The sequence below is a fragment of the Alligator sinensis genome, unplaced genomic scaffold (assembly GCF_000455745.1).
Source record: "Alligator sinensis unplaced genomic scaffold, ASM45574v1 scaffold1905_1, whole genome shotgun sequence".
NCBI classification, from domain to species: Eukaryota; Metazoa; Chordata; order Crocodylia; family Alligatoridae; genus Alligator; species Alligator sinensis.
In genome coordinates this window covers 176,004-189,482 of record NW_005843303.1, presented here as the reverse complement: position 1 = coordinate 189,482, position 13,479 = coordinate 176,004, and the positions used below count along the sequence as shown (strand labels likewise).

The following is a 13,479-nucleotide window of genomic DNA, read 5'->3' as shown; positions in this document are numbered from 1 at the left end:
GGCATCTAGTGGCCTGTTACAAACTAGTCGGGGGGACCAGCAGGCATTGGGGGAGTCCCTGTTCCCCCAAGCACTACCAGGAGTGACTAGAAATACCAGTCACAAGCTGGCAGAGGGGAGATTCAGACGAGACACCAGGAGGCGCGACTTCACTGTCCGGGCGGCTAGGATCTGGAACCAACTTCCAAGAGAAGTGGTGCTGGCTCCTACCCTGGGGGGCTTTAAGAGGAGGCTGGATGAACACCTCACCGGGGTCGTTTGACCCCAGTGCTCTTTCCTGTCACAGCAGGGGGTCGGACTTGATGATCTGCTCAGGTCCCTTCCAACCAGACCTACTATGAAACCATGGCTGCTGCTGTTGAGAGGTGGTTTCCATCCCTGAGTTTCCAGGCTTGGGTGTTTTCCTAGAGCCCCGGAGTCACAAATGCCCCTCGCCAGGAAGACCTTTCTTATCGTGCTTCCTGTCTTGCTGAGCATCCTCTTCCCACTGGCGCACAGCCCGGCGCTGTGGGGCTGGCAGGGAGCTCCAGAGGTCACGTCGAGTCCAAACCCTGCCTGAGCAGGATCAGCCCTGTCCAAACCAGCCCAAATTGCTTAAATGACTTGGTGGCTTTAGCCAGCTGGGTGGCCAGGCAGCCCCTCGTGGGGGCAGACACCCGCGGTTGTGGTTGCAAGAGAGGCCGAGTTGTAGCAGTTGCCTCCTGGCTCCGGCCCTGCTGTGTGTCCCGTGGGTGCTGGTGGTGGAGGGGCTGGCTGTGCTGTGGTGCCTGGGATCCGTGGCGCGGTCCCCTCAGTGACTCCTCATCCCCCTCCCAGCGGCAGCGAGAGCCGCCCGGTGTCGTGGCTGGCGGGGCAGGCGGCCGAGCGCTACTACCAGACATGCGGGCTACTGCCGCGGCTCACCCTGAAGAAGGAGGGGGCTCTGCTGGCCCCCCAGGACCTCATCATGGACGTCCTGCAGAGCAATGAGGAGGTGAGGTGGCGCGGGGCAGCTCCGTGGTGTCGGCTGGGGCCAGGCCCTACCTCTCGCCCCTGGGAGGTTGCCCAGGTGCATTGGCGCCTCCTGCCATGAAGTTTGGGCCTCGCGTCTTGGGGCCAAGGCCAGGGCAGCCGGACTCCTGGGTTCCTTTCCTCGCCCTGGCTGGGCTAGGTCTCCTCCTGTCTCATCCCAGCCTCCCTGTGCTGTGTGGATCCGGCTGCAGCTCGTGCACCAATGGTGTCTCCGCTCTTGCAGGTACTCGCAGAGGTGCAATCCTGGGACCTTCCCCCGCTCCTGGACCGGTACCGGAAGGCCTGTCAGAGCCTGGACGTGGGTAAGAGTCGTGGCCAGGCCAGTCTGGGAGCTGTAGGAGGGCGAGGGTTTGCCTGGGAGACTCCAGAGGCTGCAGGGATGGGCTGGAGGCATAGTGGGCCCTTCCCATGCCATGAACCCTGCTCAGTTTGCAATGGTCTGCAGCCTGGCAGTGCGAGGGGGGCATGGGGGCTCTAGGTACAGTTCTGGCCGACCCTTGGGGAGGTGGGCTGAAGGCCAGCAGCTAGCAGGTCCCTGGCACCAGGCTCGGCAGAACCAGGCCTGATGCATCTCCCCCCTGCAGGGGAGCACCCGCTGCTAGTGAAGGTCCTGGGGCAGCAGGAGCAGGGCCCCGCGCTGGGTGCCTGCGGGTTTGCGCTGCGCCAGACCCAGCTCACCCCGCTGCTGCGCGCCCTCAAGCTGCAGACCCCGCTGCGGCAGCTGAGGCTCTCCGGGAACACCTTGGATGATGGCGTGGCCGGTGAGCTGCTGGCCACACTGGGCACCCTGCCCCACCTAACCCTCCTCGACCTCTCGGACAACCAGCTGGGTGCCGAGGGGCTCCGCAGGCTGGTCCCGGAGCCGTCTGGACCCACGGCCTTCCAGGTAGCATGGGGGGCACTTCCATGGGCAGGGGAGGAGGCCGGGGATGGCATTCGGCCTGCCTGTGAAGGCTTCTGGAGGGGTCTGTGGTCTGGAATGTCACCCCTGGAGGGCCCGGGGGAGCTCCCGTTTTTGCCACTGTTCAAGCCGCAGCTGCCTGAGCATGCAGGAGCCACGTGCACCCTGCCCCAATGGGACTCTCATGGGTGCAGCAGGGCCCCGTGCCACGAATGAGCTGGCTTTGCCCCAGGCCAGACCCAGCTCGTGCCACCATCCTATGGTAGTCACTATCCTTTTGCCATGGAGCCTGCCCCCGGGGCCTGGCAGGGACATCCTCTACTTCCGGGGGTGCTGCAGGGAGCCTGGGGGAGCCCAGCACGCCCCTACCTGCCACACGTCCTGCCCCTGATGTGATGGGCTGCAGGTGGTGTTACCAGATTTGCCCATCACTTTGGGGCGCGCTCATTTATTAGGGGTCTTTGTAATTCTGTCAATGTGCTGCTTGTGTTACTGGTGTTTCAATACGGAGCTGTATCTCTCCTTTCTGCAAGTCTTCACCCCCAATGGAGCTATCTTGCAGGACTCCGTTTCAATGGGGCTGGGTTCCTCCAGCCACCAAATCAGTCAAATACACACAGAGATTAACGTGACACGCCTGACCCAGCCGGGTTGATCAGCGTGGACAGGCTGACGCCCTCATATGCCAGGAGTCAGTGCATTAAGGTAACAATACAATGCGGTCAGACACAAGCACACAGGTGAACAGAGGACCTCTGCATCCGGCTGGGCGTCCAGCTGACACCCTCACGGGCCAGCATTCAGTGCATTAGGGCACGTCTGAGCCAAACGGGGTCAGTCGGCCTGTGCAAGCTGATCCCCGTATGTGTCTCAAACTCAGCACGTCCCAATCGTTTGCCCTAACTGTCCTAGTAGTGGTCGCCTCTTGATGAACAGACCCAACAGTATATTCGGGCTTCACCGGGATCTTTGGCTTAGGTAAAAGAAGCGTTGTTGCAGAGCAAGTGGGGAAGGAAAGCAGAGAAGGAAAAATACACCTGGTAACCACCGGTTTGACTATCAAAGTGATTTATTGCTAAGTACATGAAATGTGTGATGGCACTAGTAGTACTAGCCGTGCAGGGGAAAACCAACAAAACGATTACAATATTACCCTGGTTTCATTGAGTATTTGGGGAAACGTAGCTCAAGCTTAACTAATGCAATTCAGGTTCAGAAAGGTATGCCTAGAGAGAAAGAGAGGGAGCGAGAGCTGGGATCTCACCGTGCCAAGGCACTCGGGGTGTTTGCTGACAGGTAACGTTTTTAGCACGATCGTTGAAGGTTAAACAGGCGACGGAAGGAGAGGATCTGTCTCTCCCAGCTTCTCGAGAACAGCAGCGGATGGCGTGAGGGAGATTTCTCTCTCTTGACGCACACTGTTTGCTGCTTTTGCAGCTTTCTTGTACCTGTCGTCCAGCCTCTTCAAAGCATTCTTCTAATTGTGTAAATCAAGAGGGTCCCAAGCCATAACTGACAGGGAAAATCCTGTTATATAAACAGTTTACATTTAAATGAATTCCCTTTTTCAGTGCCGAGGAGTTGTCTGGTTTGGAACATCTCAAGAAACTGATGAACAACCAGGGAAAACATTAAGTTTTAAGGAGTTACCAGACACCTAGGAGCCAGCTTGAAATTACTATGCATAGAAGATATACTGGATGGGATACTACCTTGTTTCTTCTCAGATGGCTTAGCCATGCTTGCAGCATCAGGGTTTTGTGTTTTACCAGTTGTGAATAAGCCTCAGCTTAGCAAGACTCAGATTTTACTGTAGTTTTTTAACAGCCGTAAGGGGATTATTGGAGTGTTCATAAACTTCGTGGGGAGGACTTCCACCAGTCGTCCCGGGAAAAGTATGACAGCACTTGTGGTCAGGGCTCCAACGGGCTGGACGCTGTGATGAACCCTGAACCGTTGTTCAGATGTTGCCCGTACCTGCTCAGACTCGGTCTCTTGCCTCAGCGTTCCCTATCCCGGCGACCGAGTTTTAGTCGATCAAGTTTAAATAGGCTCCCATACTGGGACCGGGCAATGTACGGCCTGAGACGCCTGTTAAACTTTTTTTCTGCTTAGTTCTGGTTAGATGAGGTGGAGGGGGAAGAAAAAGTCGTTTGTAAGTCCAGCAAGCGAGGGTGCCCGGGCTCCCTCGGGAGCACAGAGCTGCCAGGAAACAGCGGGCGTGCGAGATGGTCTGGAGGAGAGGCTTGTGCTTGACGGCTCCGCTTGGGAGCTATAGGGTACCCTTCCTATCTGGAGGCTGGGGTGGCTGGCACAGGCTGCAGGGATTTCTCCCCTCCAGCACCTCTCCCCTCGCCTTCCCTGTTGTTCCAGAGCCTGGAGGAGCTGGATCTCAGCCTGAACCCCCTGGGGAATGGCAGCACCTGGGCCCTGGCCTCGCTGGTCCAAGCCTGCCCGCTGCTGACCACTCTCAAGCTGCAGGGCTGCGACTTCACGAGAGCGTTCCTGCAGCACTACCGCTCCCTGCTGGCCACCGCCTTGAGAGGTGAGTCTTGTCGCGGCACGGGCGGCTCAGGGCCTCTGCTGCAGGTGCCCGTGTTAACCAGTCTCCGTCTCTGCTCCCTGCCCTGGCAGCCGTGCACTTGAAGACCCTCATCATCTCCCACAACACCCTGGGCTCCGCCGGGCTGGAGCTGCTTCTGCAGAGCCTGCCCTGTACCACCCTCAGCCACCTGGACGTCAGCTCCGTGGTCACCAAGCTGGAGGAGCAGCCTGTCGTGGACCCCGTGGCCCGGTACCTGACGCAGGTGAGAGGCCCCGGGGCAGCTCAGGCGGGGCGTGTCCTGCAGCAGCCCCTTGCACGCTTGCAGGCAGCACTGCTCATGGGGCTGTGGGCTGTCCTCGCAGCTCTGGAGGGGACAAGGTCCCTCTGGCCACTCTGTGCAGTGTGGAAGGACATCCTGGCGCTGTCCTCCCTACCCTGCTCAGCCGAGCTGTGGCTTTTGGAGCCTCCCCTCTGAGACAGCTCTGACGCTGCCAGGGCCCCGCCACGGCCTGGGCTGCTCTGGGCACAGCCCTAGGGACACCCGAGGGAGGCTGGGAGGACTAATGCGGGCGGGGCACATTGGCAGCGTTCAACTGCTGCGGGAGCCTGCTGCCCGCCCCGTGGAGTGCTGTGGGCTGCGCGCTGAAGGCTGTCTGTGCTTCAGCCCCCCGTGCTGGGGGAGGAGCCGGGGCAGGACCTTGCTGGTTAGGAACCCCCCCCCCGATTTCCTGCCTGACCGAGTCACCATCTCCTTCCAGGACGGGTGCGTGCTGACGCACCTGAGTCTGTCTGGGAACCACCTGGGCGATGAGGCGGTCGCAGAACTGGCCAGGTAACCAGCACCGCTCACGGCACGTGTCCCCATGGGGCGGGAGGCCAAGCATCTGCTTTGGTTAGGCTCCAAATTGCCCTGCCGCCTGGCCCCGGGGGTGGTCAGGGCTGAGTTGCCCAGCGCCCCTGTGCCCCCCACCCCTCCTGGAAGTGGCCACAGGAACCTGAGGGGCTGCGGCGCACCAGCCCCTTCCCTTAGAGATGGAGGTTGCTGGCTGACCCAGAGCGAGCCACTGTGGAGTGGGAGGCGCACTGCCAGGCCTCACCTTGACCCCCTTCGGCTACAGGTGCCTCCCTCTTTGTCCAACTCTGACCTCGCTGGATTTGTCTGCAAACCCCAGCATCAGCATCACGGGCCTGCGGACGCTGCTCTCAGCCACTGGGGAGAGGGACCGGGAGCTGCGCTACCTTGGCCTGGCAGGTGAGGAGCAACGGGCTCGGAGGCCACCAGCAAAGGGGCCTGCTTCTGTCCCGGACGGGAGGAGAGTGGCAGTCTCCTCGTAGGTCTGTGCCGGGCCTGGCAGGGGACCAGTGCCCCGGGACAGCACTTCAGGGTGGGGGCGGCAGTCGCTGCTCCGGCTCTCGGCTCTGCAACTTCCTCTTTGCAGAAATCCCAGAGCCGCGGGGCTGGCAGGGAGCTGCAGCGTCGCATCCAGTCCTAGCCCTGCCGAGGCAGGATCAGCCCCGTCCAAACCCCCCAGACAAGACCTGTGTGTGACCTGGAGCCACACGACACAGTCACCTCTGCCCCCAGGATACAGGGGGCCACAGCCGCCAACATCCAGCTGTTGCCGGGGGCGGTCATGGGCGCTGCAGAGAGCCCAGGCCGAGGCTGTGGCTCCGCTGCAGAGGAAGGGGAAACCCCCCAGTCCGCACCAGTCTGAGCAGGGGGGAAAGCCCTTCCTGCCCCCAGTGCAGCGTGGGGCTGAGCCTGAGCACGGGGGCAAGACCCTCTGGCCAGGACTCTGTGGGGTGGGTGCCAGCAGGAGCATTGGCACGGCCCAGCCCCATCCCCAGCTGGGGCTGCAGCACCCAGCGCCTCTCGGGGAGGCTTAAAGCCCAACACATGGAGCAGGAAGGGGGTGGAGGGCAACCAGCAGAGCACAGAGGTCTGGGAAAGGCCTCTAGTAAAACACAGGCAGAACCCTAGTTTAAATATGGAGGCTGGACATGACCCCTCCGCCTGCCTGCCTCCCTCGGGGATCCGGCCGTGCCTGAGAGGCTGGGCTGTGCCCACGGGTGGGTTATCCGCACCAACCCTCAGGGCTGTCGCGTAACCCCCAGAAGCAGCACCACCCCAGGTCGTGTCTTGGGGACGAAAGGGCTGGGGAGCCGCAGGGCGGGCTGGGCTGCGGGTGCCTGTCTCAGGCTCCCTGTAGTGACGTGGCCTCTTCCCCCTCCTCGGCGGCAGGCTGCGGCGTGCGTGGCCCGCTGGACTGCACAACGTGGAGCCGGCTCTCGGCGGCCGTGCGCGATCTGCGGCTCTGCAGCCGGCTCCTGAGCCGAGGCGACCAGCAGGACGTGGGCGAGCTGTGGCGCAGTCCAGCCGACACCTCGCTGCGCACGGTCACGAGGCACCGCAAGCTCTTCTGCCGGAGCCTGTGGGGAGGACCCGGCCCCCTTCGGGCCCCGGCCACGGAGCTTCGGAGCCACGGTGAAGCACCCGCAAGGACAAGCTCTGCTTCCTGAACCGCCGGCATCAGGTCTCCCTGGAACGGACACGCTCCAGGTCATGGGATGGGGCCTGTGCCGGGCTGCAGGGAGGGAGGTGCAGGCCAGGCTTGGATGTCCCAGGCTCCTTGGGGCCTTTTTAGCTTCCCAGCAGCCAGCACCTCTCCCCTGCCTGAAGGAGACAGGTGAGCCCTGTCTGCCTGGCCGGGGCTCCTTGCACCCTCGTGTGCCTGCGGGAGTTGGTTGGACACTTGGCTGCATCCAGGGCCAGCTGCTGTGACACAAGGCGACAGAGACTGTTGCCCTGCCGTCGCCCAAGGCAGGCGGCTCAGGCTGTGAGCGGTGCCTTTGTGGCTGCCGTGACGGCGACACTCCAGGCTAGGGCGCCTGCAGTCCCCAGTCGGAGTAAGTGTGGGAACTGGGTTGCAAAGGCAGAATGGGCTGTGGCCAAAGCCTGAGCGAGACAGAGCCCTCCCCGGCCATAGTGCCCTGTAGGGCCTGACCCTACGGTGTCGTGATAGAGTACAAGCGCTTTATGGAGATCGCCGGGGAAATGGGAAGTAGCACAGCTGCGCTGCGCCGCCTCGCCAGGCCCCGCTGCCCCCGGGCCTGCGCGCTGGAGGGAGACCAGAACGCTGTGGCAGCAGCAGGAAGCGCAGGGCTGTAAAAAGTGCCCAGGCTGAGCTGTGCATAAATAAAAGGCAGCTTCGCTCGTGGCACTGGAAGTACCTCACTCGGCGCGGGCTGCTCTCACCCGTCTGGGGTGGGCACCGCACGCACGCACGCCGGGGCTGTGGCTGCTGGAAGGCCTGGCTGGGGGCAGCCTGTCCTGGAGCCAGCGGGCTCGTCTGGCTCCACTCCTGGCCCCACCGCGCAGGAGCTATTTCCATCTGAGGCCCCCTTTGCTGTGCTGCCTGTCCTGTCCCCTGCTCCTGCCGGAGCAGCTTCACGGGCTCAGCTCCCTGCCCCAGCCCACCTCGTTTCTCACACTCCCTCATGCCTGGAGCAGTGGTGGAGGGATCAGGCCTTGCTGCCGCGTTGATCAGGGGTGTTGGTGGGACCTGACTGCCTGGAGCCCCTCTAGCCCAAGGGTGGACAAAATACGGCCTGTGGACCGGATCTGGCTTGTGGCTGCCCCTGCGGTGCTCCACATGGGGCTGAGCCTCACCCACTCCCACTGGGGCAGCCTGCACCATGCTCCCACTGGCAGCTGCCAGTACAGCACAAGCTGGGGCTGTTCCCAGTGTGGTGCAGCTCTGCTGCACCGGGCCTTGCCACGCAGTCTTTGCTTCCCAGTGGCCGCTGCGCCCAGGACTTAGAAGCTGACTTTGCCCAGGGTGCTGCTGTTGATGCCTGTAAGGCCAACCACACCTGGGAGCTTGCCAACATCACCACTCGCTTAGTGAGGAGAGCTGACAGTCGTGTTCACAGGGCTGCTGCTGGTCCCATGACTGAGGGTGATGGGCCTCCTGCAAACATGGCCCTCAGGGCTTCCCTCCGCCCAGGCTGCTGCATGTGAGGGACTTGCCTGGAGGAGAGCTGTCAGGGCTGCTGCCAAAGCCACCCAGGCTAGAGCGAGGAGGAATGCCTGGGCTGCCTCCATCACCTCTGCCAAGGCACGGGACACTGCTCAGCTTGTCAGGCAGAAAGCCAGGGCTGCTGGGGAACTTGCTCCAGCCACTGCTAAGGTTGCCAGGGCCTAATATTAAACGGAATCGTTTAGGGGCCATTGGGGATTATTGTGACACTTCTATTAGCCATGAGCTGTTCCTTTTTTCACCTGTCGTGCCATGTTATAACTCCCGCTGCAGAGGTATTCGCACTTCAGCAGCTGGAGGCGAGGGGAGCAGAACAGCTGGGGCAGCAGTCAGTGCTGGCAGCCTCGGGTGGGGCTGTCCTGGTCCTTTTGCTTCCGGGTGCGAACGTGAGCCTGGCCAGCCCCAGCCACACTGGGCACAGCCCCGTCGGAAGCTGCATGCTGGCCAGGGGTGGGGCTGTGGGCATGGGCAGGAGCACAGCACAGGCTGGGCTTGGCTCCAAGTGGAGCGCTGCTGCACACCCCCCTGCCTCCCTTCATCCCCAGCTGGCTCCCAGGCAGCCCACCCCCTCCACAGGGCAGGGCGTGCCTGCCCCACTCCCACACACAGCCCCAAACAGAGTTTGGGTGAGACGGTGGGGGGGGGGAGGGTGCTCACCCAGCCCACGACAACACATCAAAACCCTTTCTGTGGCCCTCACCCCCAGATAATTGCCCACCCCTGCCCTAGCCCCATGTGCCAAAGCAGGCTTCGATCCAGTGCTCCCAGTCAGCTCCCAAGCCCACAGGATACTGAGCAAGGGGTGGTCACAAGAAAGGGGGTTTATTCATCTAGATTCACACCTTTGTACAAGCCTCCCGGTTGGTGACAAACTGCCACCTGCCACCAGCGAGGTCTGGCACTGTGGCTGCTTGCCCCCAGCGTAAATGCTGGCAGAGGTTGGGGTGAAGACACACCAGTTCCCAGAGAGGGCAAGGGGGGAGCGTCTGGAGTCCCTGTGCCCTGCTGCTGCCATCCAGAGGGAGTGCCACCCAGCAGAGGCAGGAAACGTGGATGCTGCCACGTCCGGCCAGGGGTGCTTGCAGAGGGGGACTGGTGCGGGCAGAGACCAGTCTGTGGGGGGCGCAGGGCCGAGCGCCTCAGGAGTGCAGGAAGCGATTGAAGGCGTTGTAGGCCGACTCCAGGTCAAACAGCATCTGCCGCACCTGGGAGTCGTCCAGCTCGTCCGAGGCCGACATCCCGCTCAGCGTCTGCAACCTGACAGGAGGGGGCAGCAGTGCAGGGCAGCTGTTGCTGCGGCTCTGGGCGCTACCCTGACCAACACCCCTGCCTGGGCACGGCACCCAGGGCCTGCAGGCCTCTCCCGGCACTGCGTGCCAAGGACAGCACCGCTCCTGCTCCCCCAACACCTCCCCGCCCTGCCCCAACCAGCAGCCGGCCATCCCCTGCACCTGGGCTCTGAGCCCTGGCCTGCAGCAGGGCTGTGCCCCTGCCAGAGCAGAGCCGGGGAGGCTGCTGCTGGAGAGCTCGCTGTGCCCCAGGCTCCCTGCTGGGGGCGGCACTCACCACTGGTTCACTTTCTGTCGCCCCTCGAAGTCCGGAGGCAGGTGGCTCATGCGGTTCATCGTCTCCATCAGCTCCCGCAGGTCCGGCTGGATCTGGGGGTGCGCACTCAGCCTCAGCTCCCAGCCCCAACCCAAGCCCTCCCACACTGGACCCTGGGGACAGGCTGGGACAGGCCTCATGTCCTGGGGCTCAGAGTAACCCCAGCCCCACCTCAAAGTTCAGGCACTTCTTCCTTGGCCCAGTGCAATCCCCAGAGTCCCAGTGACAGCCTCTGGTGCCCAGACATTAGTGCAGCAGAGGCATCTGCCCTGCCCTGTACCGCTGGGCAGGGGGTCTCTGGTCTTCACCCGGCATCAGTGAAGCCAGCCATGGCTCAGGCTCTGCACTGCTGGGAGCGCGCTGGGACTGAGGGCCAATGCAACTCCAACACACGCTGCCTCATGGCTGGGCCCTCCTGCTCTTACCTCGTCCATGGCTCGGATTTCCAGGCGCAGCTTATCCATCACGGTGATGAAAAGCTGCAAGAGATGGGGTGGGGTGGGTCATCTCAGCAGAGGCCTCTTCCTACAGCCCTCTGGAAAGGAGGGGGACCAGGGGAACGGTCCCCAAGAGCCCTCAACCTTCTGCTGGGCGTAGGGCACCAGCCCAAAAAGACCCTGGGGCTGGGTCAGGCACAGAGGGCTCTCCCAGCCAGGGCACGTACGGAGACGATGTATCCTTGATGGTGATGGGTCGATCTTCCTTGATCCGCTCCATGGCCAGCGGGCAGTCGAGCTGCAGGATATTGGGCCTTTAGCAAGAGCCGTGGGGGAGCAGTGCCCCCCACAACCACCTCCAAGCCACGGAGGATGTGTAGGCTCCAGCTGCAACCTGGTAACAGACCTTGCCTTGCAGAGGAACAGGGAATGGCACAGGATCTCTCCCCCACCTCTCCAAAATGCAGTCTGTAACCCAGCCCAGCAACAGCACAGCTGGGCCCAGGACGCCCCTGCTCAGAGGTCCTGCTGTGCCTCTCACCCGTCACTCCAAGTGTAGCACCAACAAGCCCGACTCACCCGGAATTTGCGGCAGAACTCGTCGATGGAGCTGATCTCGGAGCCCTGCACCTGCTTGAAGGCAGCTTTGTACTGGACCAGGAGCCGGGAGCAGGCCGCAGTGTACCTGGGGGGGTGGGAGGGAGGCCAGAGCGCTGGGTAACAGCAGAAAGTGGGAACGGCAAAGGGTGGGGGGCGGGGACCCTGGGGCCGAGGGTATAAAACCAGGCCAGGCGCCTCTAGGAGAAGACCAAGGCTTTGGTGTGTCAGCCCCCAGGGGAAGGTGCACGGCTGGACTGCAGGCTTTGCACTGGCCCCAGGCAGTGGAGACAAGGGGGCTCAGACAGCAGGGACTCAACAGGCTGTTGTTGAACACAGCCCTGCGAGAGGCAAAGGTGGGCAGCAGACAGAGCCTCCGCCCCACTCCCCCATCCCCACAAGGCCAGGCCGGGGAACTCACTCGTTGGGAGAAACGCAGTCCTTGATGTAGGCTTTCTCCAGTGCCTGCATCGTCTTCACCACGGCAAAGAGCTCGGCCATGTTATCGTACCTGAAAGCAGCAAGCGGATACGTGTGAAGGGGCACGGCCACCAGGCACCCCTCCCGTGGCCTGCCCCCAGACACCTCCACAACTGCCTCCCACAAGAGGTGCAGTCTCCAGCGCTTCTTGTTTCAGAGCCTAGGGGAAGTCCTGGTGTCTTTTGGAGACAATCTTCCTGCTTATCCCTTTCCCTTCCCAAGCACCCGACAGTGGCCAGAGACAGGACAGTGCAGGGGATGTCAGATCTGTTCTGGCTTGGCAGGACACCGGGGAAGAGGCTCACAGCACTCTGTGCCAGGATATGATTGCAGGCAGCTGCTGCCCGAGTCCCATCTACTGCCACCCATGGGGTCATGCACATGATGTAGGAGAAAAGAGCTCAGCCAGGCAGGGACTCACTTCTCGCGCTCCCGCGCATTCTTGTACAGCTTCACCTCCTGCCAGCGCAACAGCGAAAAGGAGAGAGAGAGAGAAAAAAGCATCAGGTGGCAGCTGCTGAGCTGGGCATGACAGGCATGGGCAAGCTGGGCTGTCAGACCAGTTACACTGAGGAAGACATGTACGGGCTCCTCTGGCCACCTCGCTAAGAGGCAGCAAAGGTGGATTCATGGGGGTGCCACGAACTAGGGACACAAATGACGTGGGCCTGGGAGTCCCCTTGGGATACTGCGCCCCCAAATGCACCCCACCCCCAGGCTGGGGAGAACGAATCTGCTTCCAGATCACACCCCCTGGCTTCAGGCTTGCTCTGGATGCATGCCACAGGGCCCTCTGACCGAGTCGGGCAGGACAGGCTGGGGATGTGACCAGGGCTGAGCTGTCACTCACCTCATACAGTTCCGGCTTATTCCCTGGGGCTAAAAAGAAAGAGGATATCCGTGAACAGACATGGCAGCAGCCTGCGGCATCAGGTCTGGGCAAACCCGGCCCTCAGAGCAACCAAAAACAAGCAGCTAGAATGTGCTTAAAAGGCTCCAGGGGGGCAGCGCTCCCTGCTCTGCACAGAGACTTAGGCCAGGGGTTCGCAACCTTTTTAGGCTCAAGACCCTCCTAGTTATAGACTCCAGCCCCACTGGAAACTGCCAGCTTGTTCCAGTGCTGACTACGGAGAAACAACAAAGCAAGTCTCTTGGTGCAGAGAGCTCAGAAACCCCCAGCAGGGCAGGTTTTGAACACTATGGATCCCCACCTGCAATCTCTGGGTTTATGTTGCGTATCCCGTTTGCATACCTAACAGTAGCAGTGCTGCGTGGCGCCCCAGAAACTCAATGCACCCGACTGAGCATTGCTGCACTAGATCAACAGCCTTTGCGTGGCAAAAGCTAGGAAATTTCCTTCCAGGCCCACAAGAAGGCTGTCCCCACGACTACTCTGCGTGTCTGCTGCCTAGACAGGTGCAATGGGAGCTAGTGCAGCAGCTCTGCAGAAAAGGACCTGGGGGGACAGGGGAGGAGAAGCTGAACAGGAGCCAGCAGTGTGCCCTTGGTGCCAAGAAGGCGACCGGCATCCTGGGCTGCATCGGTTAGGAGCGTTGCCAGCAGATCGAGGGCAGTGATTCTTCCCCTCGATTCAGCACTGGGGAGGCCACGTCTGGAGTCCGGTGTCCAGCTGTGGCCCCCACTACAGAAAGGATGTGGGGAAATTGGAGAGAGTCCATCAGAGGACAATGGAAATGGTTGTGGGGCTGGGGGACAGGACTGGTGAGGAGAGGCTGAGGGACCTGGGCTGATTTAGTGTAGCGAAGAGGAGACCGAGGGGAATTGAATAGCAGCCTTCACCTCCCTGCAGGGGGGTTTCAGAGTTTCATAGTAGCTCGGGTCAGGAGGGACCTGATCAGATTC

The 13,479-nt window shown here is 61.8% G+C and overlaps 2 protein-coding genes across 3 annotated transcripts in view; one reads left to right on the top strand and one right to left on the bottom strand.

Annotated features, from left to right (window-relative positions):
• Positions 1 to 8,031, top strand: part of TONSL (tonsoku like, DNA repair protein) — a 19,479-nt gene extending 11,448 nt beyond the window's left edge. For both annotated transcript variants that reach the window (XM_025194793.1, XM_025194792.1), the window contains exons 17-24: positions 817 to 973; positions 1,235 to 1,313; positions 1,596 to 1,897; positions 4,286 to 4,457; positions 4,547 to 4,719; positions 5,216 to 5,289; positions 5,576 to 5,709; positions 6,700 to 8,031. In XM_025194793.1, the coding sequence (XP_025050578.1) occupies positions 817 to 973; positions 1,235 to 1,313; positions 1,596 to 1,897; positions 4,286 to 4,457; positions 4,547 to 4,719; positions 5,216 to 5,289; positions 5,576 to 5,709; positions 6,700 to 6,977 (1,369 nt within the window). In that variant the 3' untranslated portion in view covers positions 6,978 to 8,031. The remainder of the gene's footprint in view (positions 1 to 816; positions 974 to 1,234; positions 1,314 to 1,595; positions 1,898 to 4,285; positions 4,458 to 4,546; positions 4,720 to 5,215; positions 5,290 to 5,575; positions 5,710 to 6,699) is intronic.
• Positions 8,032 to 9,303: 1,272 nt separating this feature from the next.
• Positions 9,304 to 13,479, bottom strand: part of VPS28 (VPS28, ESCRT-I subunit) — an 8,908-nt gene continuing 4,732 nt past the window's right edge. Inside the window, exons 3-10 of the mRNA XM_006038289.3 lie at positions 12,467 to 12,495; positions 12,038 to 12,075; positions 11,558 to 11,647; positions 11,119 to 11,224; positions 10,739 to 10,837; positions 10,528 to 10,581; positions 10,064 to 10,155; positions 9,304 to 9,754 (exon numbers count right to left, since the gene is read on the bottom strand). Coding sequence (XP_006038351.1) covers positions 9,637 to 9,754; positions 10,064 to 10,155; positions 10,528 to 10,581; positions 10,739 to 10,837; positions 11,119 to 11,224; positions 11,558 to 11,647; positions 12,038 to 12,075; positions 12,467 to 12,495 — 626 coding nt within the window. The 3' untranslated portion in view covers positions 9,304 to 9,636. The remainder of the gene's footprint in view (positions 9,755 to 10,063; positions 10,156 to 10,527; positions 10,582 to 10,738; positions 10,838 to 11,118; positions 11,225 to 11,557; positions 11,648 to 12,037; positions 12,076 to 12,466; positions 12,496 to 13,479) is intronic.